The following is a 23,895-nucleotide window of genomic DNA, read 5'->3' on the forward strand; positions in this document are numbered from 1 at the left end:
TCTCCCCCTATGCTCCACCACGGCAGCTTCCCTCACCTGAGCAGGGCCTTCTTCAAGTGCCCCCCTGCGAAAGGGCAAGATCAAGAGCTGCTCATACAGGGGTGTTCTCTGTCTCTGCCCCCTCCCTGGGGGAATGGCCTGCCTGAAGAGGGCAGGAGAGCTCCCACACCCGTGGCTTTCGGTGAACTATATGACTACGTTCTCTGTGTTGCTATGAGGATGCGCTTACTGTGCAATTTCTGCATTGCTCAACATGTTGCATTTAAATGCTTCTACTTTGTTTCAGATTTCTGCTCGTTTCCAGGTTTCTGCAATCCAGACCCAGTCATGCTGTTTATGGGAGGCCCTTGGCTTTATTTTACTCACACCGTACAATCCGCCTTGTGTCTCCGTGAGAAAAGCAAACTATAAATGATGTACATAAACAAATACATGAGGAGGAGAGAGACCGAGGGGGGGTAGGAGAACAAGATCCTCCTCCCAAGAAGGACAACTCTTGCAGGTTGACTCAGGAGTGGTGGATGGACCCGCCAGAGGCACGGGAGGGAGCAGGACGCCAACAGGCCTGGCACGAGGAGCCCTCCTGGGAGATTTGCAGTGCCCCCTCCCAAGGAACTGCTCCTCTATGCCAGGCAGGCTCCAGAGCCAGGGAATGGGCTTCCTCCTCCCTCCCCGCAGGCAAAGGCCCTCCGCTGCTCTCACGCCCCCCCCACTTGTCCCCCCCCAAAGAAAAGCCCGCTGAGCACCGAGGCACAGAAGGAACTCCACCAAACAGTTCTTTGTCTTTTATTAGACGGCCCCTCCAATCAGAGTGAGCCCAAGTTAAGGAGCACGAATGAATTCTGGAAATGACAAATTTTTTAAAAATTGTGATCTGTTTCCAACAGCAATTCTCATCCTCCGGTCATGGATGCCACAATTGAGACTTGAGTGTTCAGCGAGTCCAGAGAGGGGAGGGCAGGGGTCTCCGTAGCAGCCAGGCAAAAAAAAGTGAAATCAGTATTTCAATGGCGAATTTCGATGATGCCACAATTGAGGTTGCTGAGAGAGCCACACGGAGGCTGGACACAGAACACCCCTTGCCCAAGGAGGAGGGCCCACAGGTGCCATTCGGCCCTGCCAAGAGGAGGGGAAGGATCTCACGCCATGTTTGCCCCGATGAGTGGGGTTGCCAACCTCCAGGTGGGGGCTGGATACCTCCTGGAACTTCTTAGCTCTGTTGCCCTGGAGGAAACAGCTGCCTTGGAGGATGGACTCGATAGCATTAAACTGTGCTGTGCCCCCAGCCCCACCCTCCCCAGCCTCCACCCCCAATTCTCCAGGCATTTCCCAAGCCAGAGTTGGCAACCCTCCTGATGAAGTGTACAGAGGACTGGAGAAAAGTGACAGCCTTTTCCTCCCTGCGTGGCAGGATCGACTCCCCTCCCCACAAGTAATAAAAGAGAAGCACAGAAGAAACCAGTTGCAGGGGAGGGGCGAGCAGCGCCAGTCTCAAGCAGCCCTTCCTCCGTCCATCTTCACCCCCTGCAATGCCCCTCCCCAGAGGAAAGGACAGGAGGGGGGCATTTGCAACAGGAAAGGCCCTTCCACAGTCTCAGGCTCCTGGGCAGGAAGAGGGTTACCTGATGAGGGCTGTCGGGAGAGAGAGAGAGAAGAGGGGGAAGAATCAGAAGCCAGAAGTGAATTCCCAGGGAGGGGGGCAGCAGCTGCCGAGACCCCCGAAGTCACATGAAACCCCCTCCCCTCAAAATACAGGGATAACAATGCTGTCCCACCCTCCAGGTGTGTTTACAGAGAACATACACGTGGGGCAGACTGAAATTCCAGGGGGTGTTTTGGGACTCTTCAGTCCCCTCCTTACTAAGGATGCTGTGGGGCCCATTTTAACTTTACTTTGAAGAGAAGTTTAGAGGAAGGCAAAATAAACACACACACAAAACTGGGGAGGGGGGAGAATTCAGCCTCATTCTGTTTTTCCAGCAAGGTTTTCCAATTTCTGTAGTCTGGTTTTGGCATTCTTATATGCCCCGTCTCCCACCGTTCCTACAGCTGTGGCTGCTCAGTCTGGAATCTGCCTCGACTCTGGGTGGGGGGTGGACTGTAAATAAAGAGAGGGTCTTACCTGTAGCAGGTGGGAGGGGAGTTGCTGAAAGAAAAGAGATTCATTTTATTTACATAAATACGGACACCCCATCTTTCTTTCTTCTTTTGCTCAAGGGGGCTTCCAGAAACATACCGCAGCTCCCCCGCAAGATGCCAGCCATGCGTCTCCCCCCAAAAGCCCCAGGAAACAAGAAGGCCTTGCTGCTTCCCATGGAGGGTCCCAAGAAGCCCCTTCCCCACCCTGGCACCATGCCAAACAGGTTCCCGGTTCCATCCTCTGAGGCCACGTGGGCGAGTCTCGCTCCCTCACCCTAACCTACCTCGCAAGGTTGTTGTTGCGAGACTCCATTGAGGAAGAGAGAGCCACGTATGCCAGACTGGCCAGGAATTCTCCCCCTACTCCCCCCCCTCGCATGTCCTCCCTCTTTAAAAAGACAGCCAGGAAGGGTCTCTCCTGCCTGAACACCAAACCAGAGGCAGCAGCCGGACTTCTGGTTTGTCTCGTCTAGACGGATGTATTTCTTTCTTATTAATTACAGTAGTAACGAAAATGGGGTGTTTTGTAATTATCATTATTAAGATGAAAAGAAAACAAATTCCTTAAAAATGCCTATGCCCTCCCCCCACGCAAAATTTTTCTTCAGTTTTGTTCTGGTTTCTTTCATTATTGCTGTCTCTGACTCTACTGACTTGTGTCTGAAGAAGGGAGCCCTGATTCTTGAAAGTTTAGCCCCTGAAAACCTCGGTGGTCTCTCAGGGCCAAGCTACAAGTGAGGAATGACACTGGAATGGCAAGTGAACAGAGACCCACGTGTATTCCTCCCAGTCCACTTGTGCTCCACTCGCACTTCACTCGTGATTGGGTGGAGCACAAGTGAACAGGGAGGAATACACGTGGGTCTATTCACTTGCCATTTCTTGTGTATTTCGTCTAGCTTGGCCCTCAGCTGCCCCTGGACTCAAATCCTGCTGCTCTGCTGCAGACCAACATGGCCACCCACCTAAAATCTGCCTCTTTTGTTCCCTCTTTCCCAGGCAGGCAGCGTTTTTCTAATCAGGGCACAGAGAGAGCCCCGCGTCTCTTAGGGCCAGGGGGGAAAAGAGGCTCTGGGCTTCCTTGAATGGCTGCAAGCTGTGGCCACCAGGACTGGACGCAGGAGTGAGGTAATCCAGCCCTGAAGGACGAGGGCAGCGACTCTGCCTTCCCCTCCCCTCCCAGTGCCCGCCCTGCTGTGCCCGACTGTCCCTTGCCCTCTGCCCTCCCCCGCTTCTCTCCAAGCCTTCCCCCCTTCCAAGCCAATCAGCCCTCTAGGCCCTCCTGCTGCCCGCCTTCCTGCCCAGACGCCCTGCCCTCCTTGTACCACCAAATGCCAATTGCATCCTCAGTTGGCCTCTCCCTTGGGCTCCTTTTCCTCAAGCTCAGGGGCTGAGACAGGCGGACTATAAATGACATAAATAAAATATTTCCTTTTGCCCATCCTGAATCTACTCCCCCTCAGCTTCATCAGACGGCCTCCAGCTCTCGTATTGGGTGACAGAGAGAAAAACGTTCTCCCCGTGCGTAATTTGATAAACCTCTGCCACGTCCCCCCCACCCTTACTCCTCTCTTTTCTAAAATGAATCTCTCAGACTCTTCAGCTTTTCCGCCAACCCCTTGATCATCTTGCTTGCCCTCTTGTGTGGTTTTGCCTGTGGCCCAAACTGCTGAAAAGTTTAAAATATTTAGGGTACTCCTAGACCATTTGGGGCCGTCTTCTTGGCTACAAATGGCAGCTCCCAAAACTGGCTCTGCGAAGAGGCACCACGGAGAAGCGAGAGCTGTGTGAGCCGGGGAGACCACATTTCTCCCTGTCCGGATGGTCCAATTCTGGGCAGATTCCTGGGCAGGAGGGGAGACTGTGCCCCCGCCTCCGTTTCCTCAAGTCCCTCCCCCATCCAGCCCCTTCCCTATTAACTTTCCCGCTCTTCAGGTAGAGGGCGAGTCCCACGGCCACAAAGACCACCCCCAGCACGGCCCCCACGACCCCCGTCCACACTTTGCTCTTGGCAGAGTCCGAGGTCTGTGGCTCTGGGGAAAGAGAAGGAGCCTCACGTGAGAAGACGGATCGGGGCCAGACTTGGTCTTTGAGCCCACAGAGTTTAAATGATGAACCTGACCTATGTGCTACGTGCCGGCAAGGTCTCCCACACCAGAGAGGGATTCTTCTCAGTCTTGGAAAAGGGGGCTTGTGAGACGGTCTCCCTGCACTTTGTGCAATTGTGTCTCAATGGAAAAAGGGGAGAAGGGGGGAAGACCTTGAGTTTCTCACCCCACTGCACGGTGATCGGCTCCTCCCGGCTGCTGTGCTCCACCTGGCAGGCGTAGATGTCTCCCCTCTCAGGCACTGTCTCCAGCATCACCTGGTTCTGGAAGGTCCAGTCTCCGTTCTGGAGCGCATCCGAGTACCCCACCCCCTCCGTCTGCTCCTGCCCGTTCTTCAGCCACTTGATCTTAATCTCCGAGGGGTAATATCCTGCCGCGGTGCAGATCAGGAGGGTGTGGTGGGACAGGGGCTCGGCCTTGGTGGGGGAGATCTTCACCGTGGGCTGAACTGGAGGGGAGGGAAAGAAGGGGGGGATTTCAGAGGTGCAGGAGATCCAGAAAAGCACAGACGGGTGGAGAAGAGGGAGACGTTTTCACATCCACAGCTGATACATTTGTAGTGACTCCATCCCCTGGCCTCTCCCACCCCCCACCCAGGACAGCCGATGCTCCACTGAATCACCTTCCGGTCCCGGCACAAACCTGTACAAACAGACACACAAACGCACCTCTCTCCCTCTGCTGCAGTCCCATCTGGCTTCCCAATGTGCAGGATCAGGCCCACGTCCAGCCTGTCCCGTATTCTCTTTTGGATAACACTCAGCCGGAAGGCTACCGGAGTTCACCTGCTGGGCCCGTTCGAACTCTCTGGACCCCCGTTTGGCAGGGGAGAGAGAACCCGCACGTGTGGAAGTCTGCTGTTGTTCAATGGACTGCAGTGCCTCTTTCCGTCAAAGACTGGGGGCCTCGGGCTGAGAGAAGAGGGCCTTGCTCAGGGCTCCCCACCACCACCAAAAAAGGCCCTGGGGGTGCCTCAGAGGTAACAACCCCCTCTTTGCAGGCAGGCCTTTGACTACCTCATGAAAAGTGTCACGTCTGAGTCTTTGGTTCAGGCCTCCAGCCCTGCACACTCCCTGCTGGGCCCGAGGGCGGCCTTGCTGACTAACTGCGCCTGGGCTGCCTTGCGGTGAGCGTGGCCTCGGGGCAGGCTGCAGCCTGGTCTTGAGATCCCCCCTTGCTGCACCCCCTAAACCTCCACACCCAGTTAAGGGACTGGGCCCTGAGGGGTTCCAAGGAGCGGGCAGATGCCCCGGCCTGGATCCCACGAAGCCTCTCTTTTGCCTCTAGGCAAGTGATCTCTTTCGCGTCCAGCCACCAAGCCGTTCTGCCTTCAGCCATCGCTGGCGGCCTGCAGTGGGGGCGAGAGCTCCTCAGCCCCATGCCCCCCTGCCCGGATGCCCAGAGGAAGCTGCCACAGAGGGACTCTCTGCTACAGCTTTGGTCAGACCCTCCAGCTTTGGAAGCAACGCAGAGAATGTTTCTGGCCAGGCAGCCAAGAGCATTTTTGCCAGTCAGGACATCGTTTAGACCTGCAAGCTGTCATTTGCTTTCATGCCTTGCCCAAATGCCTTTGAGAGCGGCTCCTGCCTTGCATACGCTCCTGGGCTCTTTCTTTAATAAACTCCAATAATATTTTTACCTGCCTGTGTCCAGTATTGCTTGCCAAGAGGTACACCCACTCAAAGGAACCCAGGAGGCCGAGGAGCTTCACAAAGACACCGCCAGAGCTCTTAGAGGCTCCCGGGGGACCTGAATGGCCAGGGGAGCCCTCAGGGACGGGGGATGAGAGTCTCGGGGTCGCGACCCCTCCCCTGAGATACCTGCAGGCTCTTCCCAAAGGACCCCTGACTTGTGCAAGGAGGGGGAGGGGACTCAAAAGGACCTTTTCGAAGATGGAGAAAAGCAAAGCGGAGCCCCACCCCCCCACCCCCACCCCCAGCATCTGAGACGTGTTGGGCTCCAGTCCATGACAGCTGCCGCTGGAACAAGAAACGTGTTCGTCTCTCAGGAGCCTCTTGCCCCTTCCTGGGCAAGAGACCCTCACAGAACGCCATCCAAAGGAGAAGCTGGGTCCGTTTGCAAGGCACTGAAGTGGGGGGGGGGGAATATGTTAAGATGTCTTGGAGGTCATCTAGTTGGACCCCCCCCCAATGAAGGAATACAGCATCTCGGACAGGTGGGGGCTCAGCCTCTGTTGTAACACAGGATGCCCAATTGTTGCAGGAAAATGCACCATCACAGTAGGAGTCTCGGGATACATGGACTCTATCCTCAGGCCCTATGCCACCAGCACACCCAGCTAGTTACGGGGCACCACTGACTTCCTCAGGAAAATACAGTCCATTGACAACCTACCAGATGACACCATCCTAGCAACCATGGATGTGGAGACTCTGTACACCAATATCCCACATGCGGATGGACTGCAAGCCATAAGGAATATTATACCAGACAAAACCACAGCACACCTTGCCACTGAACTTTGTCACTTCGTACTCACTCACAATTACTTCGAATTTGGTGACAACTTATATCTACAGGTTAATGGCACAGCCATGGGCACACGCATGGCACCACAATATGCTAACATATTCATGGCGGACTTGGAGCAACGCTTCCTCAGCTCCCATCCACTGGAGCCACTACTATACTTAAGATTCCTGGATGACATCTTCATCATTTAGACCCATGGGAAGGAAGCCCTTGAGAGATTTCATCAGGACTTCAACAACTTTCACCCTACTATCAACCTGAGCCTGGACCACTCTACACAACAGGTACACTTCCTGGACACCACTGTACAACCACATAATGGGCGAATAAATACCACCTTATACCGGAAACCAACAGACCGATACTCATATCTACATGCCTCCAGCTTCCACCCTAACCATACCACTTGGTCTATTGTCTACAGCCAAGCCTTACGTTACAACCGTATCTGCTCCGATGCTCTCGACCGAGACTCACACTTAAGAGATTTACAACAAGCATTTTTGGGACTACAGTACCCACCAAATGAAGTGAAGAAACAAATAAACAGGGCCAGACTAGTACCCAGAAACAGTCTGCTCCAGGACAAACCTAAAGGAACTAACAACAGAACACCCCTGGTTGTCACCTATAGCTCCCAGCTCAAACCCATCCAACGTATCATCAGTGAGCTACAACCCATCCTGGAAAACGATACCTCTCTCTCACAAGCCTTCCTGGGTGGAAGACCTTTCCTTGCCTACAGACAGCCCCCCAACCTTAAACGACTTCTCACTCACAACCATGAATCGGCCAGCAGAGTCACCAGCACAGGTACCAGGCCCTGCAACAGACCCAGATGCCAGCTCTGCCCCTATATCTACCCAGGGAATACAATTACAGGACCCAATGGCATCAACTACACTGTCTCTGGCTCTTACAGCTGCTCATCCTCCAATCTGATATATGCCCTCATGTGCCAACAATGTCCCTCTGCTCTGTACATTGGACAAACCAGCCAACCTCTACGCAAAAGAATAAATGGACACAAATCTGACATTAGAAATGGAAACGTCCAAAAACCAGTAGGAGAACACTTCAACCTACCAGGACATTCCACCAAAGACTTAAAGGTCGCTGTAGTTCAACAGAAACCTTTCAAAAACAAAATCCAACGGGAAGCTGCTGAACTGGAATTCATGTGCAAATATGACTCTGTCAAGCTGGGACTGAATAGGGACTATGAATGGTTATCACATTACCACAGGTAACAGATTTCCTTTACAGAGGTGGGGTCTGGGGGAGCTCAGTGGCACCTGGCGTGGGCTTTCGGGGACCACAGATCTCTTTGTCAGATGCATCTGGCAGGGAGAGCTGTGGTTATCGAAGGCCCATACTGCATTGGAATTGGATGGTCTAGCTGTTTGGCTTCTACAAACTAACAGGGCAAACTCCTTTGAAGCCAACTGATACACACACCAAAAGGAGATGTTTACATATACTAGCAAAGGAATGTTTTGATTGCTCCCTCCCCCTCCCCCCCAATTGCCTCTTCCCTCTCTTGCTCTTCTGTGTTTGACCAGTCTCTGTATCAGGCATCTGACGAAGAGAACGTGATTCTCGAAAGCTTATGCTACAATAAAATTGGTTAGTCTTAAAGGTGCTACTGGACTCTTTTTGATTTTACTACCACAGACTAACACGGCTAACTCCTCTGCACCTATGACCCTAGAAAGGGGTATCTTTAGTCCTCCTAATGAGAGAATCCAAGAATGTCTATTGGATGAGCCACTTTATTGGGGGGGGGGGGCAATTAGCTAGCAGCATAGACTGAGGTTTTATTGCTCTTTGTTCAGCGTGTTCAGTGTTCTCAGTTCAGTCTCAGACTCTAAGTTTCTCTCTCTAGGCTTCTAGTCCAGCCATCGAGATGTAGCTAGTTAACTATTCTTTGTTCTCTTACCAAATGTACCCTTTTTCACTGTTACGTAGTAAAGTATTTTACAGAAGTAGGTCTACTTATTTCCAATGCGCTAAAATCAAACTCTGCTAACTTTTTCCTTTTAATCTCACACAACCAACAGGCAGCCACTGCAGATCTTTCAGCACTGGAGGGGCACAATCCCTGTACGTAACCCCTGGCATTGTCCTGGCCGCTGCAGCTTATGCCAGCAAAAGTTCCCAGGCAGATGTCAAAGGCAGCCCCACAGCGAGAGCATGGCAGTACTCTAGCCTGGATGTAACTCCAGCTTGGCTCATCGTGGCCGGTCACACTTGTTGATGAAGGGCCATAACTCTGAACACCAACTGAAGTGCACAAAAGATGCTCTGCGCCACGGAAGAGACTTGCATCTCTAAATATAAGTTCAGGCTCCAGTCATGCTGCTAACCTGCTCCTTTGGGAGGGGGGGGTGCAACCCCCTCTGGGACCGGCTGCGTCCTCAGTCCTCGGGCAGCTTTGCTGTGGACCGACAGCACCTCAGTCTTGTCTGGATACATTTCATTGGTCTCATCTATTTATTTTATTTTTCCTTTTATGTTATTTACAGTCTGCCTTTCTCCCTGAGACTCAAGGTGGGTTACACAGTGTGGGTCAATGTGATCCAAGGCTGGGACCATTTAATGAACAACACAATGGGGGAAAGAAAACAGAGATTCGGAACCAAGCAGAAATCTGAATACTGAGATGAAATAAAACATAAGTAATGAATCCCATTAGCTTCTTTGGGCACTTATTTTAGGGAAAAACAGGGAAGTTCAGGGGGTGGGGGCTGGTTTTTCTGTGGGCTTCTAATTATTTTTCTGGTGGAAACTTTAGGGGAACACAGAAAAAAAACTCCCGTGAGATATGATCTCTTTTAGAATGAGTAGAATGCCTTTTTGCACAATGCACGTACGGCATGGAAAAGTCTGAGGTTCAATTTTTCCAGCAGAAAGAATTTGGTGGGGGGGGGAGACTTCTAATATTATAGAAATATAGAATATTCTAAAGATTTTTTTCTCTGATTAATATGCTATAATATGTTTAATGCCAATAAATTGAAGAGGGCAGTGTTTTGATAAAGTTGATATCCAAACATGCTGGCAGCCTGACCCGTGGGGGCTGTGTGAGAGAGTCTGTGTGTGAATAATACACACTGTTTTGTTTACTGCAGAGTTTGTTTAGTAGAGTTTACTATCTGCTTTCAAGTTTTATTATTCCCTGTGTCTGAAATGGAAAAAATTAAAAATCTACATGCTAAGGTGGTGTAAGCAGTTTGCAACTCTTTCTCAAGTATGCTTGGAATTCTTCTTGTAGAAAAGGAAGATATATATACACACTTTTAAGTTCTGGAAATGTGATGAATGGTACAAAGGTGTAAGCTGAGTAAGTTGTAAATGAGGCCTTCTATTTATCTATCTATTGCCTATATTTGAATTTCTCCCCCAAAGTTTCTGCCTTCACCCAATTCAACGTCTGTGAAAATGTGTCACTGCTGCTTCTGTCCTGGGTGGGTGTTGCGGAGTGACCTGCCACTGGAAGGTGGATTGAGCTGGGGGGGGGGGATCCTCTGCAGACCTCTCCTTCCCCCTCTGCAGATCCGGCTCCCCCCTTTTCTCGTACTGCTGTTCCTCTGCCCCTTTGTGGCCTAGGGAGGCCGGAGGGGGCAATGGCTGCAGCCCCCTTCACCTGTGGTGTGGGGTTTCTCCAAGGGAGGGGGCTGGGGGCTGCCTGAGGAGGGTCGTCCCCCCCTGCTCCAGGGGCTTCCCCTCTGCACAGGGGTTTGGCCCTCCTTCTCTGCCCCGTGACCCTAAAGGCCTCCCCGGCCAGGGACCTCTCAAGAGGAAGAGGAAGAGGAAGAAGAAAGCCCTCCGTCCCCCGCTCACCCTTCCTGGTGGTGAGGAAGTGCTCGTAGATCCCGTAGTTGTGGCGGCAGAAGCGCTCCACCTCGCCCCGCTTGTAGTCCAGGATCCCCGGCTGGCTGTTCCAGTAGTCGGCGTCGGGCCGGCCCAGCTCCGTGACGGCCTCGAAGGTCCCGCGGCGGCTGTCGAAGCGCGCGATTTCCTGGCGGTCGTAGATGTACCTCAGCAGGAAGCGCACCTCGCCCCGAGTCCCGTTGGCGAGGCGGCACTCGGCCTTGCCCTGGTACAGGAAACGGGCGGCTGCGGGGGGAGAGGAGGGGGAGGCGCGCCAAGGCCGGTCAGCCCCGGGACCCCCCACAAAGAAGCGGGCCGGGGAAGGGGGGGGGAGCCGAGGGGGCGCCCTGAAGCCGCCCTTAACTCTCGGCCCTTCCCGGCCTGCGACTCCCCGGGGGGGGGGGGGGGCGCAGAGAGAAGGAAGCAAGAAGCCCCCCCGCCGCCGCCCGCCCCCTCCGCACTCGCATACAAAGCGCAACGGGGGGGCTGCATCCGCCCCCCCCCCGGGTCTGATCCAAGCACGCGAGTCCTTGCGAGGAGGGGCCTCCGCATGCTGGACATTGCAAGCCCCCCCGCCCCAGCGCCGCCCCTGACACGCCCGCACGGACCTGGCTTCAACCCAGGCCGGGGCTTCCCACCCTGCCCCTCTCATTCCAGCTGCCTCTGGCTTGGCATGACTCGCCCTGCCTTGCTTTGCAGGGGAGCCAGGCCAGGACCTGCGTCCTCTCCCATCTCCCCCTGAGCCGCCCCTGCTTCCCCACTCCCAAATGGTAACCCACTATCTGCATTTATCTGATTGCCCATACATCGTTCTCCTCTCCCGCATTTTATCCTCACAACACCCCTGGGAGGTGGGCTCAGCTGGGAGTGTGAGGGACGGGCCTGAGGTCACCCGGAAAACCTCCACGGTCAAGGGGGGATTTGAACTCGGAGTTTCCCAGGTCCTAGTCCAGCATTTCAAAGTCACGTCACGTCATTTTCTTGGCAGACCTTTTGTTACAGGGTGGTTTGCCATGGCCTTCCCCAGTCATCTACACTTTACCCCCAGGAAACTAGGCACTCATTTTACCGACCTTGGAAGGATGGAAGGCTGAGTCAACCTTGAGTCGGCTACCTGAACCCGGCTACTGCCAGGATCGAACTCAGGTCGTGAGCAGAGCTTGGGCTGCAGTACTGCCGCTTACCGCTCTGCGCCACGGGGCTCTTGTTCCTTGTATATATCCTTGTTCCTTGTTTATTACACTGCTTATTGCAGCATTCTCTAATGTGCAGCTCCCTCTCATTATTCATGCTTTTGGTGGCTTATTCACTCATTTTGTGTCCCTATTTTAGTCCCTGTGGGTAGCTGTTCCCTGCTGTCCTGATCTCACAGTTCTCAATTCTGGAATGGGTCAGGAGTCCCCGCCCGAGAGGGGCCTCTCCCTGAAGCCATAAAGAAACAGCCTTTTCCTCCAAGGAGCTCAGAGCAGCACAGTGTCAGGTTCTGACTGCTGTTATGTATGTCTTTGCTTAACCGACTCCATCTTTAATCCTTTCAGTGTTTAAGTGCTTTCTTCACAGGTGCCAAGGTTCCCAGGCAGCTATCTCACAGAGAAGGATTGTTTTGGCTACTGCTGTTCCACCAAGAACCGGCCTTGAAGGACTTTCGCTTTCCTAGCTTCAAAGGGACTTGTTTTGAGAACTGTGGGGGGAGGTTGGGCCTGCTGAGATCTGTTACTTTGTACCTCCTGCTTTGCCTGTCATTGGTAACAACTCACATGTACCATCCTGAATATTGTATTCAGGCCAGTGGACTATAATGAACTAACTCTTCAGTAAAACCCTTTTGGAAACAATGGACTGTTGTCTGATTGCAGAAGGTAGTCTGGAGTAAGGACATTATCTAGCCACAGTTCTGACATTTTGTTACCAATCACCTTTTCCAATGCCTAAGCCGGATCAAACGGACTCCAAAGCTGTCCCACTCAGGGATCCTTTGTTTGACCCGTATGTCTCCCCCGGCTCCCAAGGATTGGAACCTCAAGAATCTGTACCAAGAGGAACCAGCTCCTCTGTTACTACGCTCTACACTCTCGCTCCCAGCAGTGCGGATACCCGGCCCAGAGCTACAGCCGAACCACTGTTTTCCGTACCCACTCCGACGCAGTGGGGTGCGAGACCTAGGGAGACGAGAGAACGGAGGGCCAGTACGATGTTCACGCAAACACAGGTGGACAGTCGGCGCAGTTTGGAGTCAATACCCGAGCATGCCAGCAGCCAACCGTGGCTTTACTGGAACAGGACTACCGAACAAACAGAGTGGGAGACGTCCCGCCGTGGCGCCCTAAACTGGGATTATTCGGAAGTCACCCCGTGGTCGGGGCAACAAGAAGTAAGCGAGCACCAGTGGGTGCAGCTTCAAAGCAGAACGATTGCCATTGACTCTGGAATATCGGCAATCACTGGTTTGGCGAAAGGAATCTTAGCCGCCAGATCTGAAGAAGAACAAGGAGTAGACGAAATCATACCTGGTCTACCAAGGCCACGTACCGAATATGTGCCCACCTCGCAAGCTACTGGTTATACTGAACAAGAGGAAGTAAATCCTGACAGAGTGCAAGTTTTGGAGACCAGACTAGCGAGCATGGAAGAAAGCTTAGCCCACGCAGTCCACCTACTATCTGTACTCGTGGTGGGGGACGGTGGACGCAAACCGCCAGCTGGTCTACCAGACATCAGCCAAAGTTTATCAAACCTACAAAATCTTTTGCCTCATCCGGAGGGCCCTATCCAACCGTGGCCGCAACAGCCACCGGAAACGGGGGATTCTGATTCTGTAACCGGTGAAGGACCCCGTCCTGAAAACCCGTGTCCAGAAGATCCCCGTCCCGAACAACCGATCATACCAGGTGACGACGGAACCGGCGGAGGAGATGGAGAACCGATCCCAGAAGACCCCGTCCCGACCGTCCAACCATTCCCGTGGACAGAGGAACCGGAGGAGGTGAGGAACCAGGACCACCCCTGAGGCCCACGTCCCCTACAGTACCTCCACCCACGACCCAAGCGAATCAGCCGCCAAGCCTCCCGAGAGGGGATCCTCCGCGAGTCATCGCGGGGACGAGTAGAATTGGAAGAGGTACTACTCCCAGGCCACACCAAACGCCGGGGCCGCGGGGGGCTATCGCGCCTCTCCAACCTATCTCTCCTCACCCTACCCCATTGCAACCGGCACCCCAAGGGCCAACTCCTGCTCCTCTTCTACCAGCGCCCAGATTACCAACTCCTCGAGGCCCACCGCCTGTGCAGCCGGCACCCTTATGGCCAGCGCCGCTACAACCCGTACCTGGAGGGCCTCCCCAGCCGATTCCGAGAGGGCCTCCCCCACAACAACCCCAACCTTATCCTCATCAACCTCCGCAGCCGCTTCTGCCAACACCGCGACAGCCTCCTCTACAACTCGCCCCACTCGACGTCTACCCGATGCCAGCGCCAGCGCCCCGGCAAGAACTTCCCATGGGATGGGTTAAGCTGGAAGCTACGTTCGACAGAGATCCTTCCAAACTGGGATTTTTCCTTGTCCAAGCAGTACAGTTCTTCAACCGATGGGGACATCTATTTGGAAGCGAAGCCAGCCAAATCGAACACCTGGGATCGCGACTTCAAGGCAAAGCTGCTGACTGGTATGTAGGACTTTATGATATTGGTGCCCCCGAGTTGGATACACTTCAAGGGCTAGTGGACGCGCTCCGAGCCCAATACGAAGATCCCCTAGAAGAAACTAGGGCCCGGACTGAATTGCAGTCTATTAGGCAAGGCAGCATGTCGGCTAGAGACTATGTTACAAAATTCCGACAGCTTGCTGCCAAATGCCCAAGGTGTGAAGAATCTACCAAAATCATTTTATTCAAACAGGGATTAAATCCTAAGTTGTTGGATAGAGCTCTTTTGCAAGATAACCCTCCTACACTGTTAGGATGGATCCAATTGACCTGCGAAGTAGAAAATCGCATGCTGGAAGTTCGTTTAGTGGAACAACATCAACAACCCGCGAGCCAAAGGCGCTCCTCAGTTCTCGTTCGAGGGGGCCGGGGGACTGGATACGTTACTCGTGGAGCGAGAGATGCTAGATGGCAACAAGGTTTGTGCTTGCAGTGTGGCCAAAGTGGTCACTTTGCAGCGCAATGTCCGTACCGGCCTGTGTAAAGACCTCTGCTCCAACTAAGACGTCCAGCCCCCGCAACCTACTCGGCGCCACCGCGCCCAACACCAGCTCCCAGATCAGCGAGGGGCAGAGGAGCTCCTCAGAAGAACCTCCCCGAGAGAGGGTTAGAGTTGGAAGAAGTTATGGAGTATGATTCCACAGCTCTAACCGGGGAAGAGAATCCAGAAAGTCCCGCTTCGGGAAACGAAATGGATCTGTCGTAAAAGGACCCAAACGGCAGATCAAACCTCAGTCTGTTCCTGCTTTGAACAGACCTCCGGGGTCCATACTTTTCATACCCATGATATTAGTAAATCCAGATAGAAAAATGCACATCCGTGTGCAAGCCCTAATAGATTCGGGCTGCTCAAGAGACATTATTGCTCCAGCCTTGGTGAATGGATTAGTGCTTCCTGTACAAGAATTGGAAACGCCCGTCATTTTTGAACAAATGGACGGCACCAATATGAACCCAGTCACTATTGAAACCACTCCGGTCGTAACCGGCATGGGACACCATTGGGAGGTACGATCATTCGTCATTAGTGCCACCGCCAAATACCCCTTGATCCTGGGAAGCCGGTGGTTGTGCGATCACAACCCCTATATAAACTGGGCAGAAGGAAGCATCACATTCAGCCACGACGCCTGCAAAAATCACTGTTGGGATCAAAATTGGGGTGTCGATCCTACCCACAAAGAATCAGCTCTCCTCAGCCAGGAAGAAATTAATCAAATACCCAAGCAATATAGAGCCTACATCCAAGCCTTCACAGAAGAAGAGGCCAATACTTTACCTCCACATAGGAGGACAGACTGTGCTGTGGAAATTTTACCAGGCGCCTCGCTGCCTAAGGGCCGCCTATACCCCATGAGCCCCAACGAAAGAGAAGAACTTCGCAAGTTCATTGACACTAATCTTCAAAGAGGATTTATACGACCGGCTAACAGCCCACACGCTGCACCAGTGCTCTTCGTCAAAAAGAAGGACGGAGGCTTAAGACTGTGCACGGATTTTCGGGGACTTAACGCTGTCTCTTCCAGCAACGCCTACCCCATCCCGCTCATCAGAGATCTACTCAACATCGTGGCTCAAGGTAAGGTCTTTACGAAATTAGATTTAAAAGACGCCTACTTCCACATTCGTATCAAAGCAGGGGATGAATGGAAAACCGCTTTTAACACGCCCCTCGGCCAGTATGAATATTTAGTTATGCCATTTGGTTTAGCTGGAGCCCCGTCGGTTTTCATGTCCATGATCAATGAAGTTTTACACGAATTTTTGTACAAAGGAGTTGTGGTTTACCTAGATGATGTCTTAATCTATTCGGAATCTGAGGAGGAACACGTGAATCTTGTAAAAAGAGTTCTGACTACACTAATGTGCCCATTAAACTATCTAACTGCCCATTAAACTATCTAAATGTGAATTTCACAAAACAGAACTCACTTATTTGGGCTACTGCATCTCCAAAGATGGTTTAAAAATGGATCCAAGCAAAGTACAAGCAATCCAAAGTTGGCAAACTCCCGCTACACGCAAGGAACTACAATCCTTTTTAGATTTCGCCAACTTCTATAGGGAGTTCATTGCAAACTTTGCTCAACTTACCCTCCCCCTAACCGAACTGTTAAAAACTAAAGACAAGGGAGACAATGCCAAAAAACCGAGTGCCAAATTGCCTTGGACATGAGAATGCCAAGAGGCATTCGATCTTCTCAAAATGCAGTTTGTTTCCGAACCCGCCCTCCAACACCCTGATGAAAATCGCCCCTTTGTAGTACAAGTCGATGCCAGCGACACCGCCATTGGGGGCGTACTTTTACAAAAAGGGGAGGACGGGAAACTCAAGCCCTGTGCCTTCCTATCCCGAAAATTTTCAGAGGCAGAGAGAAATTGGAACGTGTGGGGAAAGGAAGCATTTGCTGTAAAAGCCGCCCTCACTACCTGGAGGCACTGGTTAGAGGGAGCCCGTCATCCATTTGAGGTCTGGACGGACCATAAGAATTTGGAAGCCCTACGCAGCCCTCGGAGACTAAATGCTAAACAGCTGCGCTGGGCAGAATACTTTTCCAAATTCAATTTCACTTTAAACTTTTTGCCGGGCAAAACTAACTTTCTTGCTGATGCCCTCTCGCGCATGCCCCAACACAAGAGCAAAAGGGAGGAGACTATAGACACCGTCTTTTCCCCTACGCAACTAGGGGGTGTGGTAACAACGTGCAGTCGCACTGCCCAGCCCCCTCAACCCAATCAGGGGTGGAGATTGAAGCTAAAAGCTGAAGTGGAAAAGGAGGGGGGGAAAGTGCCCAAAGACAAACTCCAACAATCGAAACACGGGGAATGGCTTTGGCTTTTATGTCCCCAACAGTTTAAGAAAAGAAGTCTTGCAGTGCTGTCACGATGCCCCTACAGCAGGACACTATGGGTACTTAAAGACACTTCATTTAGTACAGCGCCAATTTTGGTGGCCAGGCATGCGCAAGGACATTTCACAATATGTAGCATCCTGCCCCATTTGCCTCAGTGCCAAATCCCGCAAAGGCAAGCCTCCTGGATTATTACAACCATTGGAAACACCAAGCAGACCGTGGGAAGTAATATCCATGGACTTTATTACTGATTTACCCCCCTCCAAAGGTCACAACTGAATTCTGGTCGTAGTGGATTTATTCTCCAAACAAGCACACTTTATACCTTGCACCACTATACCTTCAGCTAAAAAACTGGCAGATATCTTTCTGAAACACATTGTAAAACTACATTCTTTTCCGTCTAAGGTGATTTCGGATCGCGGCAGACAATTCGTTGCCAACTTCTGGCGGGAGCTTTTACAAATGCTAGATATTGAACAAGGTTTAAGTTCAAGTCATCATCCGCAAACCGACGGACAGTCAGAAAAAACTAATCAAATCCCAGAACAATTTCTTCGCTGCTACATTAACTTCCAACAAGATAATTGGGTTGGTTTGCTCCCCTTGGCAGAATTCTCTTATAATAACAGTGTGCACGCCTCCACAGGAGAAACTCCCTTCAAAGTCGTTTATGGCTTCCACTTCAAACCCTTCCCGTTTGAAGCGCTCCCCCCTCCTACTGCAGCTTCCAGAGACGTAACTGAATGGTGGGGGGAAGCTGCTCAACAATGGACTCAAATTAAAAAACATCTCAACAAAGCCAAAGAGGATTACAAACGATACACCGACTGCCACCGTGCGGCTGATTGGGATTTACAACCCGGCGAACTTGTCTATCTTTCCACAAAAAATCTGAAAGTGGCTCAAACCAGCCGTAAGCTCGCGTTAAAATTTCTTGGACCCTTTCCTGTTCGCAAAGTAATCAACAAAGTGACTGTTGCCTTGAATTTACCAAAGAATTTGCGCCACGTACACGATACTTTTCATGTTAGTTTGTTGAAAAAAGCTCCTCCTGCAGACCAGTGGCACATCCGTGCCCCTCCTATTCCAACTTTGATTGATGATCAAACTCATTACGAAGTACAGCAAATTTTGGACTCTAAACTAAAACGAAATCAGCTCTTTTACCTCATCAGGTGGAAGGACTTTGACTCTGGGTTTGATGAGTGGGTGAATTCTGTACATGTTCATGCTCCTAGACTAGTCAGAGCATTCCATTCTCGCTACCCACATAAACCTGGGGGGGAGCATCTTAGAGGGGGCAGAATGTCAGGTTCTGACTGCTGTTATGTATGTCTTTGCTTAACCGACTCCATATTTAATCCTTTCAGTGTTTAAGTGCTTTCTTCACAGGTGCCAAGGTTCCCAGGCAGCTATCTCACAGAGAAGGATTGTTTTGGCTACTGCTGTTCCACCATGAACCGGCCTTGAAGAACTTTCGCTTTCCTAGCTTCAAAGGGACTTGTTTTGAGAACTATGGGGGGAGGTTGGGCCTGCTGGGATCTGTTACTTTGTACCTCATGCTTTGCCTGTCATTGGTAACAATTCACATGTACCATCCTGAATATTGTATTCAGGCCAGTGGACTATAATGAACTAACTCTTCAGTAAAACCCTTTTGGAAACAATGGACTGTTGTCTGATTGCAGAAGGTAGTCTGGAGTAAGGACATTATCTAGCCACAGCTCTGACACACAGGAGATGGGCCTTTCCTCATTTTATGTTCCTAGCAACAACCCTGTGGTATAGGCCAGGCTCAGAGTGAGTGACTCACTCCGCTAGCATCATAGCAGGGTGGGGGGAATTTGAACCCGGGTCTCCCAGAACCTGGGCCAGCATTCCAGCTCCTACCCCACGCTGGGGCTTGGGGTTCTGGTTCCCTGGGCCAACTGCCTCCCTCTGCAAGTCCTCCCAGGGCAGAACAAGTGCCACAGAAGCAGCAGAGAATGCAGGACGCTGGAGGAGGAAGGGGTCCGGCCCCTCTGCACGCTTTCATGGCCTCCATTCAGGGCATAAGATTGGGGGGGGTCCTCCAATCATAAGCCCCCTTCCAGAAATCTCAAGGAAGCCCCTACAAGTGGAAGGAGCTCAGAAAAGGTGGGTGGGGAGGGACGGATACAGAAGAGCAGTGGGGGGGGGGGACATCCCTGGCCGCTCTGCATCCCCCCAGCCCCCTGGAGACCAACTTGCCACCCCCCCTACCCACACACACACTGCTTCTCCCTGCGGATACTCCTCTGCCTGTAACAGCACAACCATTTGCAAGCATCAAGATTCACAGAGATGCTTGACCTGTTGGACTTCTCTCCGTCCTCATCTACCGGCAGCATATTTGGGAGCAGGGTGGAGGGAAGTATCAAACCCCTTGGTCTCACCGGCTCTGTAGTCCCCCCACCCCAAGCCCTTCCACACTCTGACTCTCCTTCCCTGGCCCCCTTCCTCCTAGAGATGTGGGGGCCCAGAGGGGGGAAAATGGGGGTCCCTCATTTTTTTGAGACCCTCCCCCAGTTTTTGAATGAAAAAACTGGGGAGACACCGAAAAGAAAATCCTATGAAATGTTTGCTCTTTTCAGGGGAGAAAAACCTGGCCTTACAAAGCATTTCACTCATTCCAAATATTTAGCATGAAAAAGTCTGACTTGGAGCACTGAAAAAAATCCTCCTTTACGGTAGATATGTATAATATTTTAAAGATTTTTGTTTAACTGTAATCATTTTGGCCATGATTAATATGCTATCATGGGTTTAATGATAAATTATTCAAGTGTTTTCATAAAGTCAATATCCAGACACGCTGGCTGTGCTTCCTTCTGCCTGTCATTCCATGAGAGAGTTTCTGTCCAGATAATATACTCTCTTTTCTTTATTACACAATTTCTTTCCTATCTTCAATTTTTACTTCTCCAACAGCAAAAATTAAAGATCGATGTGCTGTGGTAGCAACGGGTGCGAGAGTTCCCTACTCTTCTCATATTGGGAGTGCTTGCAATTTTTCTTACACAAAATGAAGATATTTATACTTTTAAATCCCATAAAAATCCAAATTTTATATGCTAAGTTATAAATGATGTATTTTTGTTGTTCAATCGGTAAAAGAAGTTTAGTTTTGGTGGGAAAGTAAAAATAATAACAGAAATGGGGGAACAACCCCCCCCCCATGGCTTCAACATTTTCAGTTTCTGGGGTTTGGCAACTCCCAGACAAGGTGACCTGTCTCAGAGACCTGGGAGGGCATCAGGGGTGGTGGTGGTGGTGGTCACAGACCCCTCCCCAGCCTCAGGAGAAGGGGGTGGCGAGGGGAGGGGTCCACTCTGCAAGCCCCCTCCCATCTTCCCCCCCCAGGAGCTCCACTCACCGGGGGTCTTGAGCCTCCTCTCTGCCCCAGGGACCAGGGACAGCCCCATCAGCACCAACAGTGCCTCCAGCAGGATCAGGCCAGGCCCCATGGCTGCCCCACAGAAAAACCCCTTCCAGCCCTGGGGAGAAACTTTGTCTGTTCCCTGCAGGGGAGCGAAAAGCGCTTTTGCCTCTTCTTCTGTCCTGGGGAGAGGCCCAGAGGAGCACCAATGAGAATCCACGCTGAGGCAGCATCATCAGTCTCCAGGCAGAAGCAGCAGCAACTCGTCTCATTTGATGTGTTTTCAGAGGAGAGCCAAAGAGAGGGAAATGGGTGGGTGGGGTGTACGTGCAGGGGGTAAATCGAAGAGTGCCATTCCCCTCCCTTTTGGGAACCACAGATCTCTTTGTCAGATGCATCTGGCAGGGAGAGCTGTGGTTATCGAAGGCCCATACTGCATTGGAATTGGATGGTCTAGCTGTTTGGCTTCTACAAACTAACAGGGCAAACTCCTTTGAAGCCAACTGATCCACACACCAAAAGGAGATGTTTACATATACTAGCAAAGGAATGTTTTGATTGCTCCCTCCCCCTTCCTCCCCCTAATTGCCTCTTCTCTCTCCTCCCCTTCTCTCCCTCCTCTTCTATATTTGACCAGTCTCTGTATCATGCATCTGACGAAGAGAATGTGATTCTCAAAAGTTTATGCTACAATAAAATTGGTTAGTCTTAAAGGTGCTACTGGACTCTTTTTGATTTCCCTCCCTGCGCCTGAAGTGGCCGGCTCCAACTCCACCGCTTCATTCATTTAGGGCAGCTTTGTTAGTCTGATCTGTTCATAATTGACAGCCATCGTGTTCCGAGGGGCCTTGGGGCATTTTTCTCCCTTTTTTTGCTGGTGGGGGTGAGGCAAAGCCCCTCTGTCCTGCTTTTCTCTCCAGCGGAGACCATGATTGGCTTCCACCATTCTCCATCCTCTGTTTTATCCTCACAACAACCCTGTCAGGTAGGCTAGGCCTAGATTAACTTGCCCCAAATCACCAAGTGAGCCTCCGTGGCAGCGTAGGGATTCGAACCTGGCTCTCCCTGCTTGTAGTCAACACTCTAACCATTGGAATGGAGTCCAGTGGCGCCTTAGAGACCAACAAGATTTTCGGATTAAGAAGGGAGCTTTGACTCTCGAAAGTGTATACCCTGACACTCCTGTTGGTCTCTCAGGCGCCACTGGATGAAACTTCTGCTGACCTACTGCAGAACAACATGGCTACCTACCTGAAACGCTAACCATTCCAACCCGCTGCTCCTGGAGTCTGAGAATGCAGCCCTCACCCAATTCTACGTTATGACCATGCCGGGACACTTTTGGTCAAACCCAGACCTCAAAGCTAGACTACGGGGATGCACCACACTAGGGTCTCCCCTTGGAGACTTCCTCTGCTCAGAGGAGGAAGAGCAGGAAGAGACAGAGGCGCTTCCAGGAAAGATGTCTTTGTGTCCCTCAGGCTGATTCCAGAATTCAGGTAGGGGCTGGGCCACAGAGCCCACCTCAACAGGGTGGGCAGGTGCTGGGCCAAAGAGCCTGCGAAGGGCTCCTGAAGAAGACGGTGTCCCCCATGGGACAACTGGAAGGGCCAGAGGAAGCCTGTATCTTTCTGCTGCTCTCACTCTTTTGGCTTTCTGCAAACTGCAAAACTGGATAATTCAGAAGAGCTTCTTCTTTACAGAATTAATAGGGCTGTGCTGGAAGGAAACGGTGTTGGAAAGGGACAGGGACTATAGACTATACTACGGGGTAGCTTCCACATCATTTTATATGTCACGTATAAATGTGTGCTCTTTGTTTCAGCTCTGAATGGGATTTCTGCTTGTTTTCAGATTTCCGCAATGCAGACTCTATTGTGTTGTTCACAGAACGATCCCAGCCGTTGACCCTATCGACTTGCACTGTAAAATCTGCCTTGAGCCTCAGGGGCAGGGGTGGACTATCAAAAATGTAAAGTAAATAAATAAAATCTTCCTCCCCGGGGTCTGGTGCAAAGAGAGAGAGATCCGGCCACCCTCTAGGCCCTCCTATGAATAAGGAAGATCCGTCATCCGGAAGCTTAGAACAAGGGGGGGGAGGGGGCAGGATTAGGATACGTTCTGGCCGAGCAGACTCCGCCTGGCCCCCTTCTGCAGGGTCAGGGCAGGGGGCGCAGCAGCAGCCACTAGGGCACGGATCCAGGCCCTGTGACAGCTGGCCTCCTCAGGACTCAGGGGGCCCCTCTGGAGGGGCGGGGGAGGCGCTCCTGTCCTGCGTGCCAGGCGGGTGGGGAAGACCCTGTGGAGCCCCAGCCAGCCAGAGCTGCCCCTGGTCAGACGGACCAGCTTCGTGTGTTTTCAGGGGGGCTTCTTTGGTACAAGTGGTCCCATGGGGGGGGGGAGATGCAGCCATTGGGAACCCCAAGCTGAGGGGGGGCTAGTGAGCAGCGCAAGGAACAAGAAGCCTTTGGCAGGCTGGGGGGGGGGCTGGCCGAAGAGCCCAGGAGAGGCTGGCTGGGCCACTTTGGGGGTCCGGAGGAGCCACTGCAGGTGCGTGGGGAGGGGGGGCTCCCAGGCTCAGCCCTTGCTCGGTCACCCAGAATGTGAATGGGTCATATGACGCAGCCCCTGCCCAGGAGGCTCACAGATGGACAACACGGGCAGAGGAGGCTCCGAGGGTCCCAATCTCCTCTTTCTCCCTTCAACCTTTTTGCCCTGGGCAGGGTCGGCAGTTTTTACCTTCTGGGCTCCAGTGGCCGGGAGTTCCCTCGGTCTAGCTGCAGCCTGGGACACCTCTACCCGGCAACAGCCAGATCGGCACCCAGGCCTTTCCTCGTTGGCTGCCTTGGCCCTGCTCTCCTCCGCACCCATCTGGGGCCAGGACCGAGCTCTGCCCCGCTGCCTCCATTGCCCCCCTGGCCCTCTGCACCAGGCACATCGGGATGGGGGGCTTGGCGGGGGTACCTGTGGCAGGTCAGAGGCACCACTCTCCCTGGGGGCACAGGGGAAGCAAAGGGCTGGGGGGGGCACAGGGGTAGCCTGGCAGGGGGATATTTCGCCATTTGCAAACTGGAATTGTCCTTCAAAGGAAGGAAAAAACAAAATACACTTTTATTTTTACACGAAGTGTATGGGTTTCACGCTATTAGTTAAGCGTGATGGTTTCAAGGAGAGTTGTCTGTTCTTTAAGTTTCTTTGCATGGCTCAGTTCACACAAAGTAATTCTCCACACAGGTCTTCTTTAAAGGATAAACTCCAGACAGACTTTCCACACAGCTTGCCTGACTGAGATAATCTCCCACTCAAATACACACAGAATTTCTCTC

General features: G+C 52.1%; 1 protein-coding gene across 1 annotated transcript; it reads right to left on the reverse strand.

The window, feature by feature from the left end:
• Positions 1-1,421: 1,421 nt before the first annotated feature.
• LOC129328045 (H-2 class II histocompatibility antigen, E-S beta chain-like) lies at positions 1,422-23,440 on the reverse strand. Its single transcript, XM_054976783.1, has 8 exons — positions 23,309-23,440; positions 22,094-22,170; positions 20,567-20,751; positions 10,584-10,859; positions 4,414-4,695; positions 4,059-4,172; positions 2,123-2,146; positions 1,422-1,632 (listed from the first exon to the last, which is right to left on the reverse strand). The coding sequence occupies exons 1-8, from the start codon at positions 23,438-23,440 to the stop codon at positions 1,619-1,621; spliced, it is 1,104 nt and encodes a 367-aa protein (XP_054832758.1). The 3' UTR covers positions 1,422-1,618.
• Between the last annotated feature and the right edge of the window lie 455 nt (positions 23,441-23,895).

Source organism: Eublepharis macularius, chromosome 4 (assembly GCF_028583425.1).
Source record: "Eublepharis macularius isolate TG4126 chromosome 4, MPM_Emac_v1.0, whole genome shotgun sequence".
NCBI classification, from domain to species: Eukaryota; Metazoa; Chordata; class Lepidosauria; order Squamata; family Eublepharidae; genus Eublepharis; species Eublepharis macularius.